The sequence below is a fragment of the Peromyscus leucopus genome, chromosome 13, assembly GCF_004664715.2.
Source record: "Peromyscus leucopus breed LL Stock chromosome 13, UCI_PerLeu_2.1, whole genome shotgun sequence".
Lineage (NCBI taxonomy): Eukaryota > Metazoa > Chordata > Mammalia > Rodentia > Cricetidae > Peromyscus > Peromyscus leucopus.
In genome coordinates, this window is record NC_051074.1 from 38,775,414 (window position 1) to 38,796,730 (window position 21,317).

A 21,317-nucleotide genomic window follows, 5' to 3' on the forward strand; every position below is an offset into this window, starting at 1 on the left:
GACAGCAGACTGTTGGAACTTGGTGTGTGTGGAGTGATGGAAGAGGAGGGTAGCAGGCTTTCTTTTGGGCCAACAACCAGCTCCTAAATAAAGACACAGAGACTTACTATTAGTTATGAATGCTCAGCCTTAGCTTCTGCCAGTCCCACTAGCTCTTATAACTTAATTCCACCTGTTTCTCTCCATCTACGTTTTGCCTTGGGGCTTTTTACCTTTCTTTTCTTCTGTATGTCTTACCCGATGTCTGTCTGTCTGCCCCCAGGCATCTCTTTCTCTTTCTCCCTAGTTCTCTCTTCTTTATTTTCCTCTTCTCTCCCTTCTTGAGCCTAGATTCCTCCTATTTATTCTCTTTGTGTACCAGCCCTACCTATCCCTCTACTGCCTAGCTATTGGCCATTCAGCTTTTTATTAGACCAACTAGGTGCTTTAGGCAGGCAAGGTAAAACAGCAACATATCTTTACGTAATTAAACAAATACAGCATAAACAGATGTAACACATCTTTACATAGTTGAACAAATACAGCATAAACAAATGTAACACATCTTTACATAGCTAAACAAATGCAGCAGAAACAAATGTAACACATCTTTACATAGCCAAACAAATGCAGCAGACACAAATGTAACACATCTTTACATTAACAAATGCAACATAAACAAATGTAACACATCTTTACATAGTTAAACAAATGCAGCATAAACAGATGTAACACATCTTTACATAGTTAAACAAATGAAGCATAAACAAATGTAACACATCTTTACATAGCCAAACAAATGCAGCATAAACAGTTGTAACACATCTTTACATAGCTAAAGCAATATTCCACAACAGAGGAGTGAATGGTGATCCTCATTCCACAGGGCTCTAGCCTCCTTGCCTCTGTAACCTTCTCTCCCATCTCATCCTATACACTGCGGAAGTTATGAGACAGAGTTGGGAGGTGGTGGGAAGGTGTCATGACAATGAGTGACCAATTCTGTTTCCTCTTTTCTGTTCCAGGAGACATGACCCATGAGCTGGTGAGGCACTTCCTAATAGAGACCGGCCCCAGAGGGGTCAAGCTCAAGGGCTGTCCCAATGAGCCAAACTTTGGTGAGCATCGTGGCTTGTCATTACGATCTCTCTCCTGGTCCTCAGAGGATCTGACCCCAGTTCTTTCTGTCTTACTTCTGCCGGTCCTCCTGGGCATGGCTTTGGCAGAAGGAAGGAAAAGCTGCTGTTTCTTTAAAGTTTTATTGAGACCTGGACACACCTCCTAGTGACACACTGTGTACTGTGGCTCCTGCTCCACACTGCCAGGTCCCTTTCTGTCTTTGTCTTGCTCGGTTGAGTCGGTACATTCAAATAACAGCGGTAAGAATGGCTGTCCTTCTTGGCCACCTGTTATGGGAAAGTCACGATCTAGGTGTCATGTCATTCTGGTGTCACAGCAGTCCTGCACGGTAGCTGTCACTCCCCATTTTGCACATGAAGAATGTAAGAATGCACATGTAAGTGCCGCTTAGGTTCTCTAGATAAGCCCCAGAGCTGGGATTTTATGTCACAGTTTTCCTGCTGCGCTCTTCTGATGGGGTTTCTGTAACTGGAAGGATTTAGAAGACATAGTTGTTAAGGGGAGCAGTTAGGTCCCCTTGAAATTCTAAGGGGGGAATAGTAAGGGGGGTAGGTTTTCAGTTCTGTTGGTGGGGACGATGAAGAAGCTGGAGGCTGGGATGTGACTTGGGCCACAGGTTTGAACCCTAACACTGTCAAAAAAAAAGAAGACAGATATCGGGAAGGTGTGGAGTCGGATGGGGTGGGGACCCTTTTCCAGTCTCCCTTAGTCACCTAGCCTGGTGTGTTGTTTCTCCCCACAGGTTCCCTGTCCGCCCTGGTCTATCAGCACTCCGTCATCCCACTGGCTCTGCCCTGCAAACTGGTCATCCCAAGCCGAGGTAGGAGAGACGCCCTGATGCTGTCCGCCCAGAATGCAGCCAGGGTGAAGGCAAAACAGGGAACCCCTCCCCCAGCTTCTATTTTTTTTTTAAGGGAATTGTTCATTAAAAAGCTTAACTCCAAGCACCCATTAATTGCCAGATTGTTCTTGAAAATACTCTGGTGCTCTAAAAAAATTTCAAACCGCCTTCTCAGAACAGGCCTTATTCTCAGAACGGGGGCAATCACACGAGGCTTATATCCCGGTACATGAGAGAGCTTCTAGTATCAGTCGGCTATTTCTGTTCATTCAGTTTGACACATTGAATTATTTATAACCATTGACCGACATTATTAGCCTAACGGTTCCAATGCAACTTCAATAACATTAGTAACCACACGATTTAGACACTAATTCAATTATATCTGTATGGAATTTACAAAATCCTTTGATATTTAAATCATATAAACTGGTGCCTCTCGGAGCACAGTGCTTAGAGCTGCTGCAGCCATCCTGGGAACTTGCTAAAATGCAGGTATTTTCAAATTTGTCAGAAACTCTGGGTCAGAGCCAGGCCTGGGGCTGCATGCAGGAGGCTGAGCCAGGTTCACAGGTTCACAGGTTCACAGGTTCAAGACCTGCTTCTGCTGCAGAGTGAGTTTACGTCACACCAGGCAACCCAGAGATCTCAGAATAAAAAGGCAAAAAGAGGAATGGAGGTGTAGCCCCATGGCAGAGCACTTTCCTGTATGTGTGAGATCCAAGGGGCAAACTCTGTTGCCAACAGAGCCAATGCAGCCCACCTGTGAACTAGGCCCGGCTGCAGTCTGTGTCCTAACATACCCATATACCAAAGTTTAGAAGCACCAATACAAACATCACTCAATTCTTTTTCCTCCTACTTTTCCTCCTCTTCTTCTTTCTTCTGATACTCTTTTTAAAAGTTAGGGTTTTTTTTTTTTCCTTTTCTTTTCTTTTTGCTGTGTAGACCAGGCTGTCCTTAAACTTCGCAATTTCCTGCCTCAGCTTCTGAAGTGCCGGGATCACAGGCACACACCACATTCCTATTTCTGACATATTTTAGAAGTTTCTTGTTAAAGTGTAATGGAAATGAAGCATGTGCTCTGTGTGGCATAGAAAGTGACATGCGTTGCTCTAGGTACATATTGTTTGCTGGTGAAATCGAGCCGCTCAGTACATCTGTCACTTGATTTTGTCTCGTCTCAGAGTGATCGCTGGTGCTGTGTTGAGCTTCAGCGAATTCAGTGGCTCATTGGTTTGTACAAAGACACACTGGTGCAAAATGTCAGAGGTCCCCCATTGTTCCCTAAAGCCTTGCTGTTGGTCGCATGCTGAGTTTCATAGATCAGGGACATGGGTATCACCATGGTCATCACTGTCATCAGTTCATAGACACTTAGCAGGGACTGAAGTGGGGATTCGAACCCAGCTCTGCTGGACTGTAGCACTTTCCAGTAGTGTGTGAGGGCCTTGGAATCATCTTACAGATGCAGTGCTGACTGCCAAGACCCACTGTGAAAGGAGTATCCATTGCAGGAAGCATGTGCTTGCCTTAGGCCCAGCCAGACGCGTTTTTAATTACTGTAGGGTTTTAATTACTAATTGAATTTTTGTTTCAGACCCCACAGATGACTCAAAAGATAGCTCAGGCCCTGCCAACTCAACCACCGACCTGCTGAAGCAAGGAGCAGGTAAGTGTCACCTGAGATGGGACTGATGCCCAGGCCAGCCTTTCCCACCTCCTGCCGTTGTCCGCTCCTGCAGGGGCAGGTTGGAATTTTCTCCTGGATTCCATTTCTGTGTGCAGTGGGCTTGGCTCAAGGTGTGCCTGAAATTTGTTTGCACCTGCCTCTGCACGGTGGAGCTGAGGGATTGCCTGCCACCTACTCTAGCCCCCGTGACTCCCCTTTGGCTCCGTGTCTTCCAGCTTGCAATGTGCTCTTTGTCAATTCTGTGGATATGGAGTCACTCACCGGGCCACAGGCCATTTCTAAAGCCACATCTGAGACTTTGGCTGCTGACCCCACGCCGGCTGCCACCATTGTTCACTTCAAGGTCTCTGCCCAAGGAATCACACTGACCGACAATCAGAGAAAGTAAGCCTATCTGCCTACTTCTTCCTCCAACCCTCCCATTTATCCACTTTCTCATACTCTGATCATCCCTGTACCCATTGCTTGCCTATGTACCTATGTATCCATTCTGTATCCATCCACCCATCCACCCATCCACCCATCCACTCATCCATCCATCTACCCACCCACCCACCTATCCATCCATCCACCCACCCATCCATCCATCCACCCACCCACCTATCCACCCATCCATCCATCCATCCATTCATCCATCCACCCATCCACTAACCCATCCACCTATCCACCTATCCACCCATCCACCTATACATCTACCTAACCACCCACTTATCCACCCACCCATCCACCCACCCATCCACCCACCCATCCACCCACCCATCCACCTATCCATCTACCCACCCATCCACCTATCCATCCATCCATCCATCCATCCATCCATCCATCCATCCATCCACCCACCTACCCATCCACCCATCCATTCATCCATTCATCCATCTACCCATCCACCCATTCATTAATCCATTCATCCATCCACCCATCTACCCATCCATCCACCCATCCACCCATTCACCTACCCATCCATCCATCCATCCTCCACCTTCCCACTTGCTCATCCATCCCCCTACTCACCTACCTAACCAACCATCCATATATCCATCCGTCCATCCACCTACCCACCTATCCATCCATCCATCCATCCTCCACCTACTCACTTGCTCATCCATCCACCTACCCACCTATCATCCATCCATCCATCCATCCATCCATCCATCCATCCATCCATCCATCTACCCACTCATCAACACATTCACCCATCCACCAATTTATTCACTCTTGCATCCATACCTGTGTGCATCTGTTTACTTACCAAACCATCCACACATGTGTGCATACATATATGCATCTCTCTATCCAACATCCATCCACTCACCTCTCCACACTTCTAAAGGAGGGGCCTGCTTTGAACATAGAGAATACAGCTGAAGAAAAGCCCTTGATTTTAAGAGTAGAGGCTTTCACACTGTGATCTCTGTGTTCTCAGCCCATTTCCTCTCTCTTCCAGAGCTCCCCATTTATCATTTCTCAATACCAGTTCCCTCCCCAGCCCCAGCATGTGGGGCCTGTGGGCATGTTTCTATGTCACATCCTTCTGTCCCTGTGTGGGGCTTAAGTCCTGGTATGAGGATCTCTGGCCATCTGTATTCATAAGGAAAGGCTGTATGAACCCATGATAGATGGGCACAGTGATGGGAAGGTGGCCTGCCCTGCAGGTGGTGACAGATATGGACAAGCAGTGACTCCCGCACTCACTCTGGACCCTCTGATATCTTTGCCACAGGCTCTTCTTTAGACGACACTACCCCCTCAACACTGTCACCTTCTGTGACCTGGATCCACAAGAAAGAAAGTAAGTGTCTTTTAGGCACCTTCGAGCTGTCCCCTGAAGTATGTGTGTGTTGTGTGCCTGTGTACTCTTGCCTCGGCCACAGCTTCGTTGTGTCCTGAGCAGTAAGAGTGATTATGCTGGCGGCCACCTGAGTCTCCTCCCCAGACCTGCTGACTTTCCATGACTTCACTGTTGACCTCTGCACGCTCTGCTGTGTCTCCTCTCTACATGGGAGGTGGGCCACAGTGTCCTCTCCGTGTGGATTATCCTCTGTGTGATCTTGGGGATGTGTTTCCTCGAATGGAGGCTCCTTTGCCCTCTCCTGGCTTCTGAGAGAGACATGTTACCTTACTGTGGGCATTTTTTCCACAGGTGGATGAAGACAGAGGGAGGCGCCCCTGCTAAGTAAGTGTGTCTTCCCTTACACCCAGCTGGTTGGCCTTTGCACTCTGGGAGAAATCAGGGACAGGGACCAGCTCTAGGCCAGGGGTCTGATGAGGGCCTGCATGCCAAGGTCTCTGAGATTAGGAGAAAGAGGCTATAGCCTACGTCTTGATGCTAACAGAGACATATGTCTAGGCATGGAGTTGGAAGGATTTGTGGAGAGAAAGAATACTTGAAAATGGCCTTAAGTGACAGGTGCATTTTGGGTAGATAGGAATGGGTTTAGGGACAGGAGAGACTACTTCAGAGAAAGGGGTTGTATGACTCTCAGACTGCAGGCTCCTGAGGACAGGGTGGGTCTGTCAGTTGCGGACAGTTGTGGAGTGAAATGAAGAAATGGAGGCCAGGGGTGCCTGGAGTGGGCCAAAGAGAGAGCACCTTGCTTGGGAATGGGGAGGACTAGCTAGGGATCTAGCTAGGGGGGCTCCAGAGGGACTGTGTAGGAGGGAGGACGCCTCAGCCTTCTGTAGCCTTCATAGGATCAAAAGGGACCTCACGTTCTTGTGCCTCTTTATGTCGCCGAATCTCTTCATGCTACTGACAGACAGACAGACAGGCCAGAGTGGGTCGGATGGCAGTGTTCAGAGCAGGCGCAATTCGCTGGGCACTGTCTTAGCAGACACAGGTAGATAGGCCTATGTGCTTCTTTTCTGGGCACTCGGAGATGCCCTTTACCCTGCCTGGGTCACACATACCATTGCCACCGTCACCGTCTGGAAAGGCGAGTGCCCTGACTTCAGGTCCTACAATAGAGTGGAGAGAGGAAAACTGTTTGAAGCACAGGGGTGTGTGTGTGTGTGTGTGTGTGTGTGTGTGTGTGTGTGTGTTTCCTCATCGTGTGCATGTGTGTGCATGTGAATATGTGTTTACTGGGTGTCTCTGTGCGTAGGTGTGAATAGAGCATGTTTGTGTATGCGTGCACAGACACACACAGGCAGGCAGAAGCCAGCCTGGCTAATTTTAGCTGTGGGTGCCATGCACACCCAGCTGAGGGGTTTCCATCGGCATTTCCAGCTGTTCTGATTTCCCCATCTCACTCTAATTAGCAACATGCTGGCTGGGAGGGGCCCTGAGCTCACATTCTGTTCTCTGCTCACATATTTTTAACTCTGTTTTGCAGAGAGAGAGAGAGAATGCTGGGTCACTCCCATTAGTTGGAGGGGGCAGGGGACAGGTGTGGGGTTCCTTACCTCTCCTATTTTCAGGGCTTCCCAGCTTCCAGAGCTAGGAGTGTGTGTGTGTGTGTGTGTGTGTGTGTGTGTGTGAGACAGAGACAGAGACAGAGACAGAGAGACAGACAGAGAGAGACAGACAGAGACAGACAGACAGAGACACAGAAAGACAGAGTGTGTGTGAGAGAGAGAGAAAGAGGAAGGGAGAGAGGTAACGTAGGGGAGGGAGATGGGCAACTGCTTGTGTCTCTCCGACCACCTAGGAGGCATATCCTGTAGGAAGCTTCAGATTGGGGTGGGGCTGAGAAAGAACCCAGAGAAGCTTGGCTCACACTCTTCCTCCCGTCTGGTCTCCTCGCTCCCTTTCCAACCAGTCTTGTCACTCATCCCCAGCTCATCTCCCCCCTTCACCCCCACCCCAGGGAAATGTCACCTGCCCTGAAACAAAGCAAAGCACTGTCCCTGGGACTTGGCTTTAAGAGCTAGCCCAGTTCTAGATGCTTGGAGAGGTGTGGGGGCTGGGGAAGCCAGGCTGGCCTGAGGCATGCTTTCCTGCCTGGGTTGCCCTCCAGAGCCTGGGCTCCTTACAATGAATGGTACCCTCTCCCTACCCTCTCTAGGCTCTTCGGCTTCGTGGCCCGGAAGCCCGGCAGCACCACGGACAACGCTTGCCACCTCTTTGCGGAGCTCGACCCCAACCAGCCTGCTTCTGCCATTGTCAACTTTGTCTCTAAGGTCATGCTGAGCGCTGGCCAGAAGAGATGAAATCCTGGAGTCCTGCCGCCCAAGGCCCAGGGCACTGGGGATGGGGCGTGTGGGGAGGGGATCTGCGAATCCTGACCACCTTGAATCCGGGAAGAGGACTTTGGGGTGGCTGTGGAGAAGGAGAGGAGAACGTGTAATGCTGGGAAAGGGAAGTGAATTCACTGTGGGGGAGGGGAGAGGGAGGGAGAGAACGAAAGGGCCCAAGAGAGGAACTCTGCAATCCCCTGTACCTACGGAAGCCACACCTCCCAAAGCCTCTCCACCTAGCTGGGGGTCCTGGCTCCCCTCCCACTCTGAGAAAATTGAGCTCCCACAGGGAACACACAGGCCTCTTTGCGGGGACCAGATTTCATGGAGCAATGAAAAAGTTTGTTCTCCCTATCCCTCCTGCCTTGAGAGCAGAAACCGAGCTGAGACTCCTTCTCTGGAGGTAAGGTTGCTAAACCCAGTGGCCAGCGTATGACATCAAGAGGTGACACTCCCTTACATTTTGCTCACCCGAGGCACCCGTGGTCTGTGCTTGCTCTGACTCCTTGTTGCAGGATGTAAATGTGACCCCACACACCCATCGATACCTGCCTCTCTCTACTCTAGCTACAAACAGCTCTGCTTGTCTGTGTCTTGTGATACACATATACACATTGACCAAAGAAGGCTAGGGGTATGGGGTGGCAGGGTACCAGGTCAGGGACAAGCTGTCTCCTGTAGGAGCAGAGCATTATGGGCAGCAGAATTCTCTCTCTGTTCCTACAACTGCCTTCTAGTGGCCCTGGGGGCCTCCAGCCTGTCCCCTGTAGAGACCTTGGTACAGAGGGCACAGCCAGCCTGTGGCATCAGCCTTGTTCTGTCTCCTTGAGACTGAAGCTGGGCTGGAGAGAGAGGCGGTGCCCACAGTCTTGGGAAAGATCCCTGTTAGGAAGGGTGGCATCTTTTCTGTGGCTTGCGGTAAGTTGGGCATGCGCACTGATAGCATCCAGGACTCTGCCTTATTCTCTTCTCTCGGCCCAGTTCCTGGGCTGGGAGTACCAGCTCTAGCTTGGTACACCCTCACCTGCTTGAGGCCTGCTGGGGGAAGGGAGCTGTGCCTTTCTGACCTACCCCGTCCTATAGGGTCCTTATGTTGGCTTATCCCAGGAGCCTGCTTCCCAAAGTCCTGCCCAGGGTACCCGGCGATGCCTGGAGCCCCCTTTTCGCCCTCTGTGTTTTGGGGTCTGACTGTTGCAGACACCTTTCTGGCTGGGGCTGCCCAGGGTGACTGATACCAGAGCCACCTCTGGGGTTGCTGCTGGAGAACCACATGGTCCTCCTATAATGCCAAAGCTTCCCTGTTCCCCTCTGCCTCGGTTTCCCCAGCAGAACCTTGCTGCCTGTGGGACAGAGGACGGAAGGTATGAATTTAGGCCAAAGGTCCTATATCCATTTGTGGGGTTGAGAAGGCCCCTGTCACCACTCAGACCTCCATTTAAATCCGTGGGGGTCCCTAGGGTGGCATTGTACTGATATATAAATATATATAATATATACATGAGACATACTGATAGAAATCTGTAATCTAATAAAAATATAAGAAAAGGTTAAAAAAAGAATAGGTAAATTGACAAGAAATATTTATTGTTTTCCCATATTGCTTTATTGCCCCTGGCCGCAAACTGTTTCCATTTCTTTTCAAAGGTGTAAGTAAAGTCTGAACTGCAAGGGATCTTGATATTCCAAACAGCCCAGGGCTGGCCTTGGCCTTGATCCTGGTCTTGGCCTCCCTAGGCTACCTCTGGGACTTGGGGGATGACATGCTCCAGCTCTTTAGCCCCTCATTTTCTGGCAAGCAGTAGCGCAGCTGCCAGCATCCTGGGTGTGTGGACGGCTGCTTCCGTCACCAGAGGTCTGAGCCAGCGCGTGTTTGGGGATGCAGGTGTGTATGGCTGTGGTGTGTGCATCTCTTGGATTTTTTTTTTCCCTCCTCCCGGGAGCTTTGACTGTGTGGACGTTGTTTTGAGGAATTGGAAAGAAGAATGTCTAGGTTAGGTGGAGATCATGGGTAGAGAGACCCCCTTGGGGCCCCTGCTTCCCAAAGAATAAATGGGCTTAGCAGTCAAGGTCCTTCTAAAGTGTCCTTGCCTCTGAGATGTTGAAGGCAAATGTCTTGATCACCCCTTTCCTCGTTCCCCAAATGAGCCCCACTCCTTCCCAAATTACAAGAAGAAATTTCTTATCCCTTTCTTTGTAAATACCCTCATCCTGCTGCACAGCCTGGAGAGCCTTCTCCTGGCTGGGATGTTCACTTGAGCCGTTAAGGAGCGCACCAGATCTTCTGTACCCTGCCTTAGGCCAGACCCGAGTCTGGGATCAGCCTTTGTTTATATATGGTTTCACCTTCCCATGCTGCACTCAGGCCCAATCCGTGTGTGAGTCATGGGAAGGACCGAGGTGGATGCTGGGAAGGCGGGCGCCTCCCTCCCAGCATGCCTCTAGAAGGAATGGACACCTGAGTTTGGCTTTTCTGGAAGAATGTTGGAGAAGGGGCCTCAGTTCGTACACTGGGAACCACGCTGTAGTCTGCCCCCTTCTGCACTGTGATTCTCACAGGTGGGCCTCTGCGCATTCATGCACGCACACATGCATGAGCAAACACACACCACACAACACACACACAGAGACCACATGCACCCTCACCACTCATATGCAACCTAGTCTTGCCAAAGATTTGTTTTAAAGAAGAGCACTTTTTTACCCATTTTTTTTTTTTTTTTTTTTTTTTGTGAGTGATCTGTTTTGCTGTTCTACATTGTTGAGCCTGTATGTCAGCAGGGAGAGTGCTGTCCGCTCTTAAATGTGAGCGAAGGAGGAGGGGTCAGGAAGGCAAGAGAACCTGGCAGCCTATCTCGCCATCCTCGAGACCCCTCAGCTACAGCCCGGGTCCATACTGCCTCTGGCGACTCTAAAGATTGCTGAGGTTGGCCTGGGGCCTCACCCTCCCTGGTATCTGGGGGTGAGATGGCAGAGAGGGACACTGAGGAGCCAGGTGTGGGGGAAGGGAAGGTCCCCATAGTCCCAGGGGATAAGGGTGAAGAGCTGGGCTAGAATACAGTGGATAGATGGCCCCAAAGGGAAGCCTGGGAAAAATAAACAATTGGATATTGAAGTCCCTGTTGTGCTACTGTGGACCCCTGGCTCCCTTGTCTAGCTATATCCGAGGAACGAATTCACATCTTAGGTTTGGAAAGGCCATTTGAGTCTTCTCCTCTGGCCTATCCCCAGTGGCTTAGATGGCTTTGGACATGATTGCCAGGATTTCTGGTACACCCTGGCTTTGGAGAGTCCCTGGAGAGACCTATCTGGGGGTGTAGGGAGGTCACTGTGGCTGTGTGTCCCTCTAGAAAGGGGCTTCCAGGAGAGAGAAAGACCTTGTCCTAGGCTTGAATAGAGATGAAACAGACTCCCTCTGCTGTCCGGGAAGGGCAGGAGAGACTTGTGAGTGAACAGCATCCATCCTGCTCTGGGTTTTCTTCTCCATCCTACCTAAGATTTCTGATCCCCTTTTCCCAGCTTTAGACCTTGGGGAGAACCATCCAAGGGAACCAGCCCTCTCCTGCCTCCATGCCTTGGGTCCTTGAAAAGCTGGGACTCAAAGCTAGGGCCACCCCTACACTTAGGCCTTGGTGAAAGATCTAGAGACGGGTGTTTCCATGGTCAGTGGTGACAGGATGTTTGTGTGTGTGTGTGTAAGTGTGGGTGTGTGTGCATGGTTTGTTCTCTTTAGGGAACTTTGAGGTGGGAGATGGAGTGGTGGATGGAGGGATGTCAAGTTCAATGTGACCCAGTAGTGAGAAGAACCAGGAGGTGAGGCCCGGTGGGCCACAGATTGGTAGTATTTTAGTACTGGTAATGGAGAGGACAGCCACGTGGGATAAGGCTCAGCAGGCCTCTTCCTTGTTGTCTCCTGTCTCCTCAAACGGCTGACAAGTTGGAGGGTCCCAGCTGGTTCCCATGCCTGGGCCCCTCACAACAGCAAGGCCATTGAAGTGCGACACACCCACGACATGTCTTCTCGTCAGTGTTCACAACCCAGCCCTTCCCTTAGACCCACATCTGGCTCGTTTGTGTGTGAGCGTGTTGGGGTGTGCGTGTGGTGTCTCCTCACGTTCTTTCTTCCCTTCTTTCATTCAAAACCAATGTAAGAAGTTCCGTACACCCTGGTTATCCCAACCCTGCCTCTCAGGCCCTCTGCTGGGAAACCCACGCCCAGAGTCCATCCCCGGCCCCCGCAGTCCTCTGCTGTGTATTTATAGATGGAAATATACTTTATATTTTGTATCATTGTGCCTATAGCTTCCGCCACCTTGTATAAACCCTGTTGTAAGCTGTGTTCTGGATACGAATGTATGTACACATAATGCTGTCTCCTTCTGTACAGCTGCCCTGTCTCTTACCATCCATTGTATGGCTTTATAAATGATAATGTTAAACACACACACCCAGGCTGTTGATCTAGCTGTGTGTGGCCTCTGCTGGGTCTTCACTGGGCACGAGGGGGTCTTCCCTGAGCACCGGAGATGAGGGCTTTCAATGATGCTTCGGGGAGCCCAAGCAGTGGTCCCCACCCGCTCCTCCTGTTCATCGTAACTGTTATTCGTACGGACGCCCAGCTGAAAAAGAAGGTCAAAGAATAAAACAAGGAGTGGATTGACCGGGGAGCCTGCGGAGTACAGGCAGAGCTAGGTCCAGGAGCTCAAACGGTAAAAACAGGGATCTGTCCCCATCTTGTGGTTATCAGGCAGACTTTGTCCAGGTGTGAGGCCACTCCAGGCTTTCAACTACCAGCTTGACAGTCCCATTGAAAAGGGGGCCTTTTCCTTCCATGCTCTAAGCAAGCGCTTACACAAATCCTCATTGGCTCTGAGAGAGCCTGCTTGAACTCAGAACTCAGTCCCGATCTGGGCTGCACAAATGCCTTCAGGGCCTTCTGAAACTACGGGCAGTCTGTCCTGTAGGGCTGTGGCCTCTGAGAGGAATGAGCAGGAAGCTGCCAGGCAAAGTGGCGGGGTGCCACCAGCTGGGACACCTGTGGTTCTCACTGCTGCTTAGGGGTTCCGTGTGAGCTCACTGGAATTCAGGAATTTGGGTGGTGCCGCTTGGGCGTACTGAGCACGGTGGGCATGGAGAGCTTCTCGGAGATCCAAAATCTTCCTGGAACTCGGCTCCCCGCTCCACGGAGCGCTCTTCGGACCCGAGAAAAGTCTCAGTCAGATGACCTGAGCAAGCAGGGCTGCCCTGTGTGCAGCCCCGTGGTGGGGCTTTGGGGGCAGCCTTGACACACTGTGGGTGTTGAAACTCACTGACGCTCTTCAAGGTGACAGGAGGACCCACGGAGCTTTTGTATAGACTCATTATATCTTTTGATTTTTATACAGTAGAAGTTAAAACTGAGAACGCTTCAAAAACACAGATTCACTTACATAACAATACTAAACTAACGCCTTGAGTGTGGAAGTGAATGACATTTTCTAAAGTAAGCATTAGGCGCCATTGTTGGGCGTGGTGTAAAGCCTCTGGCCTCTGCTGTTGTCTGTGGCGCCTTCTGCTGTGACAGATCATTGGAAGAAACTGTCTCCTTGGGGGAAAAAAACCAAACAAAAAGACAAGTAGTGGCCTAACAGCATGGCGAAATAGTTTTGGTCTCACAGTCCCTGAAAAGAGTTTCAGGGACCCCAGGCTCCCAGACCACTCACTGAACTCCACTTATCTACAAGAGACACAGCTGGAGGGGCGGAGCCTATCTGGTGGGAACAGAGTGTGCCTGTATTCCTGTTGTCCGCCAGGTGTCTTGTCCCACATCCCGGGGGACACACCAGGAAACCAAAGCTCCGAGAAGTTACCTTGTCTTCTCAGAGCGAGAACAAATGGTCGCTGAGGCCTGGAGCCTGAACCAGCAGGCACAGGAGCGCGTTTTCTCAGTCAAGCAGGTGTACCTGTCCTTGTGCCCATCCCACAGATGGAAAAGATCGAGGTTCACAGAGGGTGAGGCACTTGTTCAAAGTCGTGACACTTGAGCAAGTGGCCTGGCTGTGGACCTTCTCTCAAGGCCCTTCCTAGCTCAAGCCCCTCTGGGAGAGACTAGCTCTGGTGAGCACTGGGCATACCTCAGGTCATACAGGTGTGACAGGTAGGTAGTCAGGCTGGCTTCCCAGGGAGGAACCGGGGCTCTTGGTCTTAGGATAGTGGGTGTCAAGAGGGCCTCCTATGATATCACCCAGAAGCACAGGAATGTGATGACCTTGCGTTCCTGCAGTCTGAGACGGTTTGGGGTACAGGAACTCTGATTTGGGGCCAGGGGATGGTCAGAGGCCAGTTTTGGAAGCTGTAGCGAGGCCACCAAGGAGAAGGCAGAGGGCAGAGTGGTGGGGCTGGGAGTAGAGGCAAAGAGTACATCCCCTCCCTACTCCACCCCCACCCCCGTGCCCAGTTCTCAGGTTAGCTGAAAAGTCCTGATCCTAGGCCCCACCCAGGCAGGGCTCTGTGGGTCAGTCTCAAGTGGTTATGGATAATGTGTCCTGTCTCTAGCTGGATTCACCACACCCTCTTCTAAGAATGGGATGGGTAGACAACAAGGGGGGGGGAGAGAATGGGGTCTGTTTGCCATGCCAGAATAACAATTTACATGGGAAACTAGAAACTGCGGCCCTAAGTGGCCGCAGTATGCTGCCAACTGAGAGAGGTTGGTAGCATCCAAGCTCTGAGGCCTCAGCAGGCTTTGGGGTGCCTAGCTGAGAGGATGTGGGTGATAACAGCCCTCTGTGTTCTCAATAGACGGGCTTTGAGGTATCAGCCCCCAGACTGTTAGCAAGCGTATGGCTTGGAAGCTCTTAGAAGGCTTCGGAATGCCAGGCAGGAGCAGTTCCGTGCTTCTATGGGTTTGTTCTTCACGGATCTGCTGCCCAAGGGGCAGCCAGAGTGGCAGACCTCGAGGCTAGGGCCACAGGTCTCCGGAACAGGTCTTGGAGGTTGGAAGCAGTTGCGGGGATGAATGAATTCCTTCCTGTAGCCAAAGTGCAGAGTCTTGGGGCCTGAGGCAGGAAAGAGGCCCTCCTGCCTGTAGTCCCTGGCCCAGTCCTGGAGGCTGCCTTGAAGGAGCCCCTCCTGGGGCAGGAGGAGGAGGGAGGGCAGGACAAGAAACCAGTAAGAGACTAGAGAAACTCTCCACCGCTTACTTCCAGTCTGGGGACAAGCCTGGGTGTTAGGGTTGTTTTCCTTACGTGAAGAACCCAGGAGCCCTGTGAAGACCTTTGCTCTGGGGGGGGGGGCAGGGGGTGCAGCAGGCTAATGTCCTTCCTGCGCTGCTGAGCCCTGTCAACCCAGGCACCTACTCTGCATCCCTTCAGTGGACGTGCTAGGAATTTGGACACATTCCCACCCCAGTACCTCTCCTGCATCCCTTGGGCCACCCAGTACCTCTCCTGCATCCCTTGGGCCACCCAGTACCTCTCCTGCATCCCTTAGGCCACGGTCCACAAGAAGGGAGGAACTGGCACTGTGGGTTATGGTCATGGTTAAGGCTCTTCTTGGCACCTACCCTCTAGCCCTGAGGCCACTCATGGTACAAGGGCCATACTTTTCCTGTAGGGTCTGTGGAACTGATTCTCATGACCAATGAAACCAAACACTGTTTTCTTACCGCATTTCATCATCCATCCATTTATCTATCTATCCACCCATCCATCCATCCATCCATCCATCCATCCATCCATCCATCCATCCATCCATCCATCATCTAGGAGTCAAGGTCTCATGTAGTCAAGGCCAGCTTCAAACTTACTATATATAGCTAAGTCTGACCTTGAACTTCTGACTTTCCATCTTCCAAGTGCTGAGATTACAAGTGGATTTATTTTCACCTTTTCTTTTCTTCAAAGGAATATTTTAGTAGTTCTCAGTTTCTAACAGTTCAGAACACAGCACGGCCCATTCATAACACCATCAATGAGGCATGGAACCAAATGTGTAGTGTGTGCCTATGTGTAACACACCCTATGAATAACACACACCTGGACAATAGCACACATGCTCACACACAACAATGTGCACAAACAGACATTTGCATGCATAAAGATGCACAGACAGACTCACATACATAAATGCACAGGCACATATAGACATGCACAAGACAGATCCAGACCCACAGACACTCATAGACACACAGAACACACACACAGCGATGCACACATCAGAGGCATGTACAGGTGATACAGCCCCCACATGTCTGCTGCGTCTCCGTGTAGACATATACTTTCCTGTCCTTTACCCATCAATTGTCCTGGGATCCAGCCTTCTGGCACCCTGAGGCAGGTCCAGAGCATTTCCCACTGATGCTGGCATAGACTGCCTAGCAGGCTGGTGCTGTGAAAGAAGGACTTGGAGGTCAGGGCATGGTGCACAAATGTGCGGGGACAGGCGAGCTGATACGCCGATTAGTTTTGTGTCAACTGGACACAAACTAGAGTCATCTATGAAGAGGGAACATCAGTTGAGGAAATTCTACCACCAGATTGTCCTGGAGGCAAGTCTCTGGGGGCATTTTCTTGACTGATGATGGATGTGGGAGGGCACAGACTACAGTGGGTGGTACCACCCTGAGCAGTTGGTCCTGGGTTGCACATACCAAGCAAGCAAAGCAAGTCAGGGAGGAGCAAGCCAGTAAGCAGCACCCCTCCATGGCCTCTGCTTCAGTTCCGGCCTCCGGGTTCCTTCTTTGAGTTCTGGCTCTGATTTCCCTCCATAATAGACTCTACACTGTAAGCTGAAATAAAACCTTTCCTCCCAAGGTGCTTCTGGTCCTGGTGTTTTTATCATGGCAGTGGAAAGCAAACCAAGATCGGTTCTGTGGAAGAGGGCAGAGCTGTGAGCTGAGAGTGGGAAGGAGGGGGATGATGAACAGCCTCGGGTGTCAGAAAATCAGCTCACTCTGAAATCCACACATGCTCCCCGGCAGTGGTTCCAAACCTATGGGACCAGACCAGCAGAAAACACATATTTCCCATGCTCTTAGGAACCTCCAATGATACATTTATTTTTGTTGCTACTTCATAACTGTAAATTTGCTACTGAGTGGTGTCTCCGTTCCTAAGACCACTAGAAATAGGTGTTTTCTGATGGTCACAATCCACAGGCTGAGAATTGGAACTTCAAGGGAGGTCAAGGTGGAGACCAGCTTGGAAGAGAAAGGGGGAGCTGGGGGTGGGGAGCTCCAACCCCTGGCGCTGGGCCAGAGACTGAGGAGGTCCTTTGGAGGTGCTGGTCCTACATGGCTTCAGGCACAGCTGTGAGAGGTTGTCATGTCTAGCATAAGCTGTATGCAGAAAGGATATCACCGGAGTTATGGTCAGAGCCTAGACCCTGCCAGATGGGCTCAGCCACCTGTCCTCATTGGCAATTAAAAAAAAAAAAAAAGAGTTGCAGGGTCCTAAGTCCAACTTCGGAGTCAGGACACAAGGCTTAGGCTGAAACAGGTGTACAGAGCTAAGCAGCGTGGACAAGGTGTCCCGCCCACGCCCCTCACTGCTGCTGCCTCCGCTCCAGACCTCAAGCAGCCTGACAAGTTGTCAGACCCTGAGAAATCTCTTAGCAGGAGACAAGCTCCACCTCTGGCTGCCTCCAGACTCCAGCCCAGCCTGAGACTCCTGGGGAAATTCCAGTTTCTTTTCTTTTTTTTGTTTTTTTTTTTGTTTTTTTTTCGAGACAGGGTTTCTCTGTGTAGCTTTGCGCCTTTCCTGAAACTCTCTCTGTAGACAGCTGCTCGAACTCACGAGATCCGCCTGGCTCTGCCTTCCGAATGCTGGGATTAAAGGCGTGTGCCACCACTGCCCGGCGAAATTCCAGTTTCTAGGGGGTTCCTTTTCTCAGTAGTTTGGTAGCTGAAGGGAGGGACACACCTGTCTCGACTTAGAATATCTTCATTCCTGCCTGGACAGTTAGAGTTGGGAAGCCTCTGAGACATCCTCCCCCACACCCCCTTCAATGTGACCTTTTTTTTTTTTTTTTTTTTTAAGGGTGCTGGCCTAAGACCAGACATACCAGATTTGGTTCTAGCTTTGCTGGGCTCTCATCCTCTTGAGGTCTCCTTTCCTGGTCCTCAGTTTCCTCATCTGCAGGATGGGTATGTTTTGCCACTAAGGGTCAGCCTGTAGACTGAAACCACACAGCATGAATGTGACCTGCCATTTCCTATGGCCCTGTAGACCCCCAAGAAATACATGCTACTGGATCTTGCTGGGCCTCTGCTTCCTCCAGCTCCATCCACCAGCTTGGTGGCCTTCAGAAGACTTGGCAGTGAAGAGGCTGTGCTGACGACTTACCAGTGAATGATATTGATCTGAGTGGTTCTCAGACTCCAACCCACAGGTTACGGGGTGGGATGCAGCCGCCTCTGTGGCTCCAGCTTTTTTTTATGGGGCCTGGAAGATCATCTCTTGGCCATCAGGACAGGATGTCCGGGCTCCCTCAACCTCTGCTCCCTCCCTCCCTCCTAACTTCCCAGGCCCTCCCTGCCCTCCCGACATCCTGCACTTGGAGTAATGAACATGGCTCAGGGGACCTGGCTGATTTGGGTCGTCTGGAGTGGGGCCAGTGTAAGGGCCCTTAAACAGGGAAAGGGCAGGGTTATAGATCTTTGAGGAGGGTGGGGGGACTGCCAGGTAGGGGTGCCCTGAGGAAGCCGAGGCCATAAAGATTCAAAGGAGGAGACCTAAGGGCCAACTTGGGGTAAGTCAATTACTCTTCCAATTCAGTAGAAGTTAAGTGAGCACCCACTGTGTGCAGGCGCCGAGTGTGGCAGCAGGCAGCATTGGTGGCTTGTCCCTGTAGTGCTACTTTGGGTCCAACAGAAGGGGTCAACCTTTTGACACAGCACAGCCTCGTCACCTACAAAGTTCACACTTGAGAACTGTGCGATCACATACAACAACAAAAAACGGAACAGCAGACACCATAACCACAGGGGCAGATGGGACACACCTGGAAGAGTCAGCAGCTGGATCATGACGAGGCCATAAGCACCATGGAGGGGGGTGTGTGCTTGGAGTTTGCAAGTGGGTCAGTCTGGTCTGGGGAGAGCAGAGGTGGACTCGAGGATGTGGTTGATAGATTGTGCACCCCAATAAACTTATCTGGGGGTCAGAGAACAGAAGAGCCACGATATTAAACATAGAGGTTAGGCAGTGGTAGCACACGCCTTTAATCCTAGCATTCCAGAGGCAGAGATCTGCCTGGATCTCTTGTGAGTTCAAAGCCACACTGGAAACAGCCAGGCATGGTGACTCACACCTTTAATCCCACAAAGTGAGCCTTTAATCCCAGGAAGTGATGGCAGGAAGCAAAAAGGTATACAAGGCATGAGGACCAGGAACCAGAGGCTGGTTAAGCTTTTAGGCTTTTAGCAGCAGTTCAGCTGAGATTCATTCCGGATGAGGACTCAGAGGCTTCCAGTTTGAGGAAACGAGATCGGGCCGAGGAATTGGCAAGGCGAGGTTAGCTGTGGCTGGTTCTGTTCCTCTGATCTTTCAGTGTTCATTCACCCCAATATCTGGCTCCCATGTTTTTTATTTAATAAGACCATTTAAGATTCGTGCTACACAAGGACATAGCATGTCCCACAGTGAGAGTCCAAACAGTGACCAGGAACTGTCTGGGTGAAGAGAGCGGAGTTGTTCCATTGGAGGAAGTAGCCAGTGCCAGGGGCAGGAGGGGCTGGAAGCATCTGGCCCTAGGTATCTCCCTGTGGGTAGCAGCCTTTCTAATGGAACTCGATGTTCATTTGCAGACAGACAGGATAGTGGTTGGGGTGGTTTGAATAGACATGGCGCCCCCCATAGACTCATGTGTTTGAATGCTTAACCCTAGGGAGTGGCACTGTTAGGAGGCGTGGCTTTGTTGGAGGAAGTGTGTCACTGTAGGGGCGGGCTGTGAGGTCTCCTATGCCAAGCTACTCCCAGTGTGGCTTTCAGTCCCTCCTGCTGCCTGCGGATCAGGATGTTGAACTCTCAGCTCCTTCTCCAGCACCTGCACGCCACCATGCTTCTCTCCATGACAATAACGGACCGAAACCTCTAATACTGTAAGCCAGCCCAACGAAATGTTTTCCTTTCTAAGAGTGTCTCTTCATAGCAATAGAAACTCTAAGACAGTGGTTAAAGGCACAGGTTGTGGTGTTTCCAATTCAACCGCCATCTGGACTAGGTACTGGGCCTTCTTTGCTTCTGCTTCCATAGGTTACAGTACCTGTAAAGAGTGTGTGCTGGAATTGAGTGTCTTCACCTGTAAAACCTGAACTAGGGCTCAAGGAGACAGATCAGCTCAGTGGGTAATAAACACTTGCTAAGCAAGCATGAGGACCTGAGTTCAAATCCCCAGCCCTACACTAAAAAGCCGAGCATGGGGCTGGAGAGATGGCTCAAAGGTTAAGAGCTGGACTGCTCTTCCAGAGGACCTGGGTTCAATTCCCAGCACCCACGTGGCCGCTCACAACTGTCTGTAACTCCAGTTCCAGTGGACCCGACACCCTCATCACAGACATACACTGCAGGCAAAACACCAATGCACATGAAATAAATAAATTAATTAATTAAAAAAAAAAGCTGAGCATGGCTGTGTGTGCATAACCCCAGCATTGTAGAGGCAGGAGGATCCTGGGAGTTTGCTAACCAGCTAGCTTAGCCAAAATGGTGGGGTTTTTGTTCAGTGAGAGGACAAGTATCAGACTCTGGTTAATTCTATAGGAGAAAAGTCCTGGGCTGGTAGCAGGGCCAACCACAACCCGCTCCCCCTCCCCCCATTGCCACAGAGGCCACCAAACCCCAGGAGCAGGAGGCAGCTACCTTGGACACAAAGGACAGGAACACCAGCGATGCTCCCGTGTCCCAAGGGTGGTTTAAAAACTTCAGAGTGTCCTAACTCACAGGCCCACCCTGAGCAGATGATGGACACCTCAGGGGTGGCATCTGGATATTAGAAACCAGAGGCCCAGATGTGCCCGTCCCAAAGCTGTGGCTCTCTTTATGCCACGGGATGTCCAGGTTCTTGCTGGCTCAGTAGGGAGGGTTATTTTTTGTAGAAAGGAGACTGAATGACAAAAATATGGCTGGGCAAGCCATTTGCGGTGGTTCACGCCTATAATGCTAGCACATGGGAGGCTGAGGCAGGAGGATTGCTGTGAGTTAGGGGCCAGCCTGCGGGTACATAATGAGACCTTGTCCAAAAACATAAAAAAAGAAAGAAAGAAAGAAAGGAAGGAAGAAAGAAAGGAAGGAAGAAAGAAAGGAAGGAAGAAAGAAAGAAAGAGGAAAAAAAGAAGGGACGGCAGGGTTGTGTATTTGTGGGGTATGATGTGTCCTCATATCCAGGCATTGTAGAGGGGTGGGTAAAATCCAGAAACTCAGGATCATGGTATGTAAGAAGAAGGCCAAGAGCGTTCTGGGAAGGAGACAGAGGCCTCGGGGAGGAGGCGTTAGGGGGTAGAGTGGACAGGGA

The 21,317-nt window shown here is 50.8% G+C and overlaps 1 protein-coding gene across 15 annotated transcripts in view; it reads left to right on the forward strand.

Moving 5' to 3' along the window:
• Positions 1 to 12,273, forward strand: part of Tns1 (tensin 1) — a 225,621-nt gene extending 213,348 nt beyond the window's left edge. For all 15 annotated transcript variants that reach the window (XM_037210277.1, XM_037210276.1, XM_037210278.1 and 12 more), the window contains 7 exons: positions 1,005 to 1,097; positions 1,862 to 1,939; positions 3,561 to 3,632; positions 3,869 to 4,037; positions 5,374 to 5,442; positions 5,794 to 5,826; positions 7,658 to 12,273. In XM_037210277.1, coding sequence (XP_037066172.1) covers positions 1,005 to 1,097; positions 1,862 to 1,939; positions 3,561 to 3,632; positions 3,869 to 4,037; positions 5,374 to 5,442; positions 5,794 to 5,826; positions 7,658 to 7,802 — 659 coding nt within the window. In that variant the 3' untranslated portion in view covers positions 7,803 to 12,273. The remainder of the gene's footprint in view (positions 1 to 1,004; positions 1,098 to 1,861; positions 1,940 to 3,560; positions 3,633 to 3,868; positions 4,038 to 5,373; positions 5,443 to 5,793; positions 5,827 to 7,657) is intronic.
• The last annotated feature ends 9,044 nt before the right edge of the window (positions 12,274 to 21,317 follow it).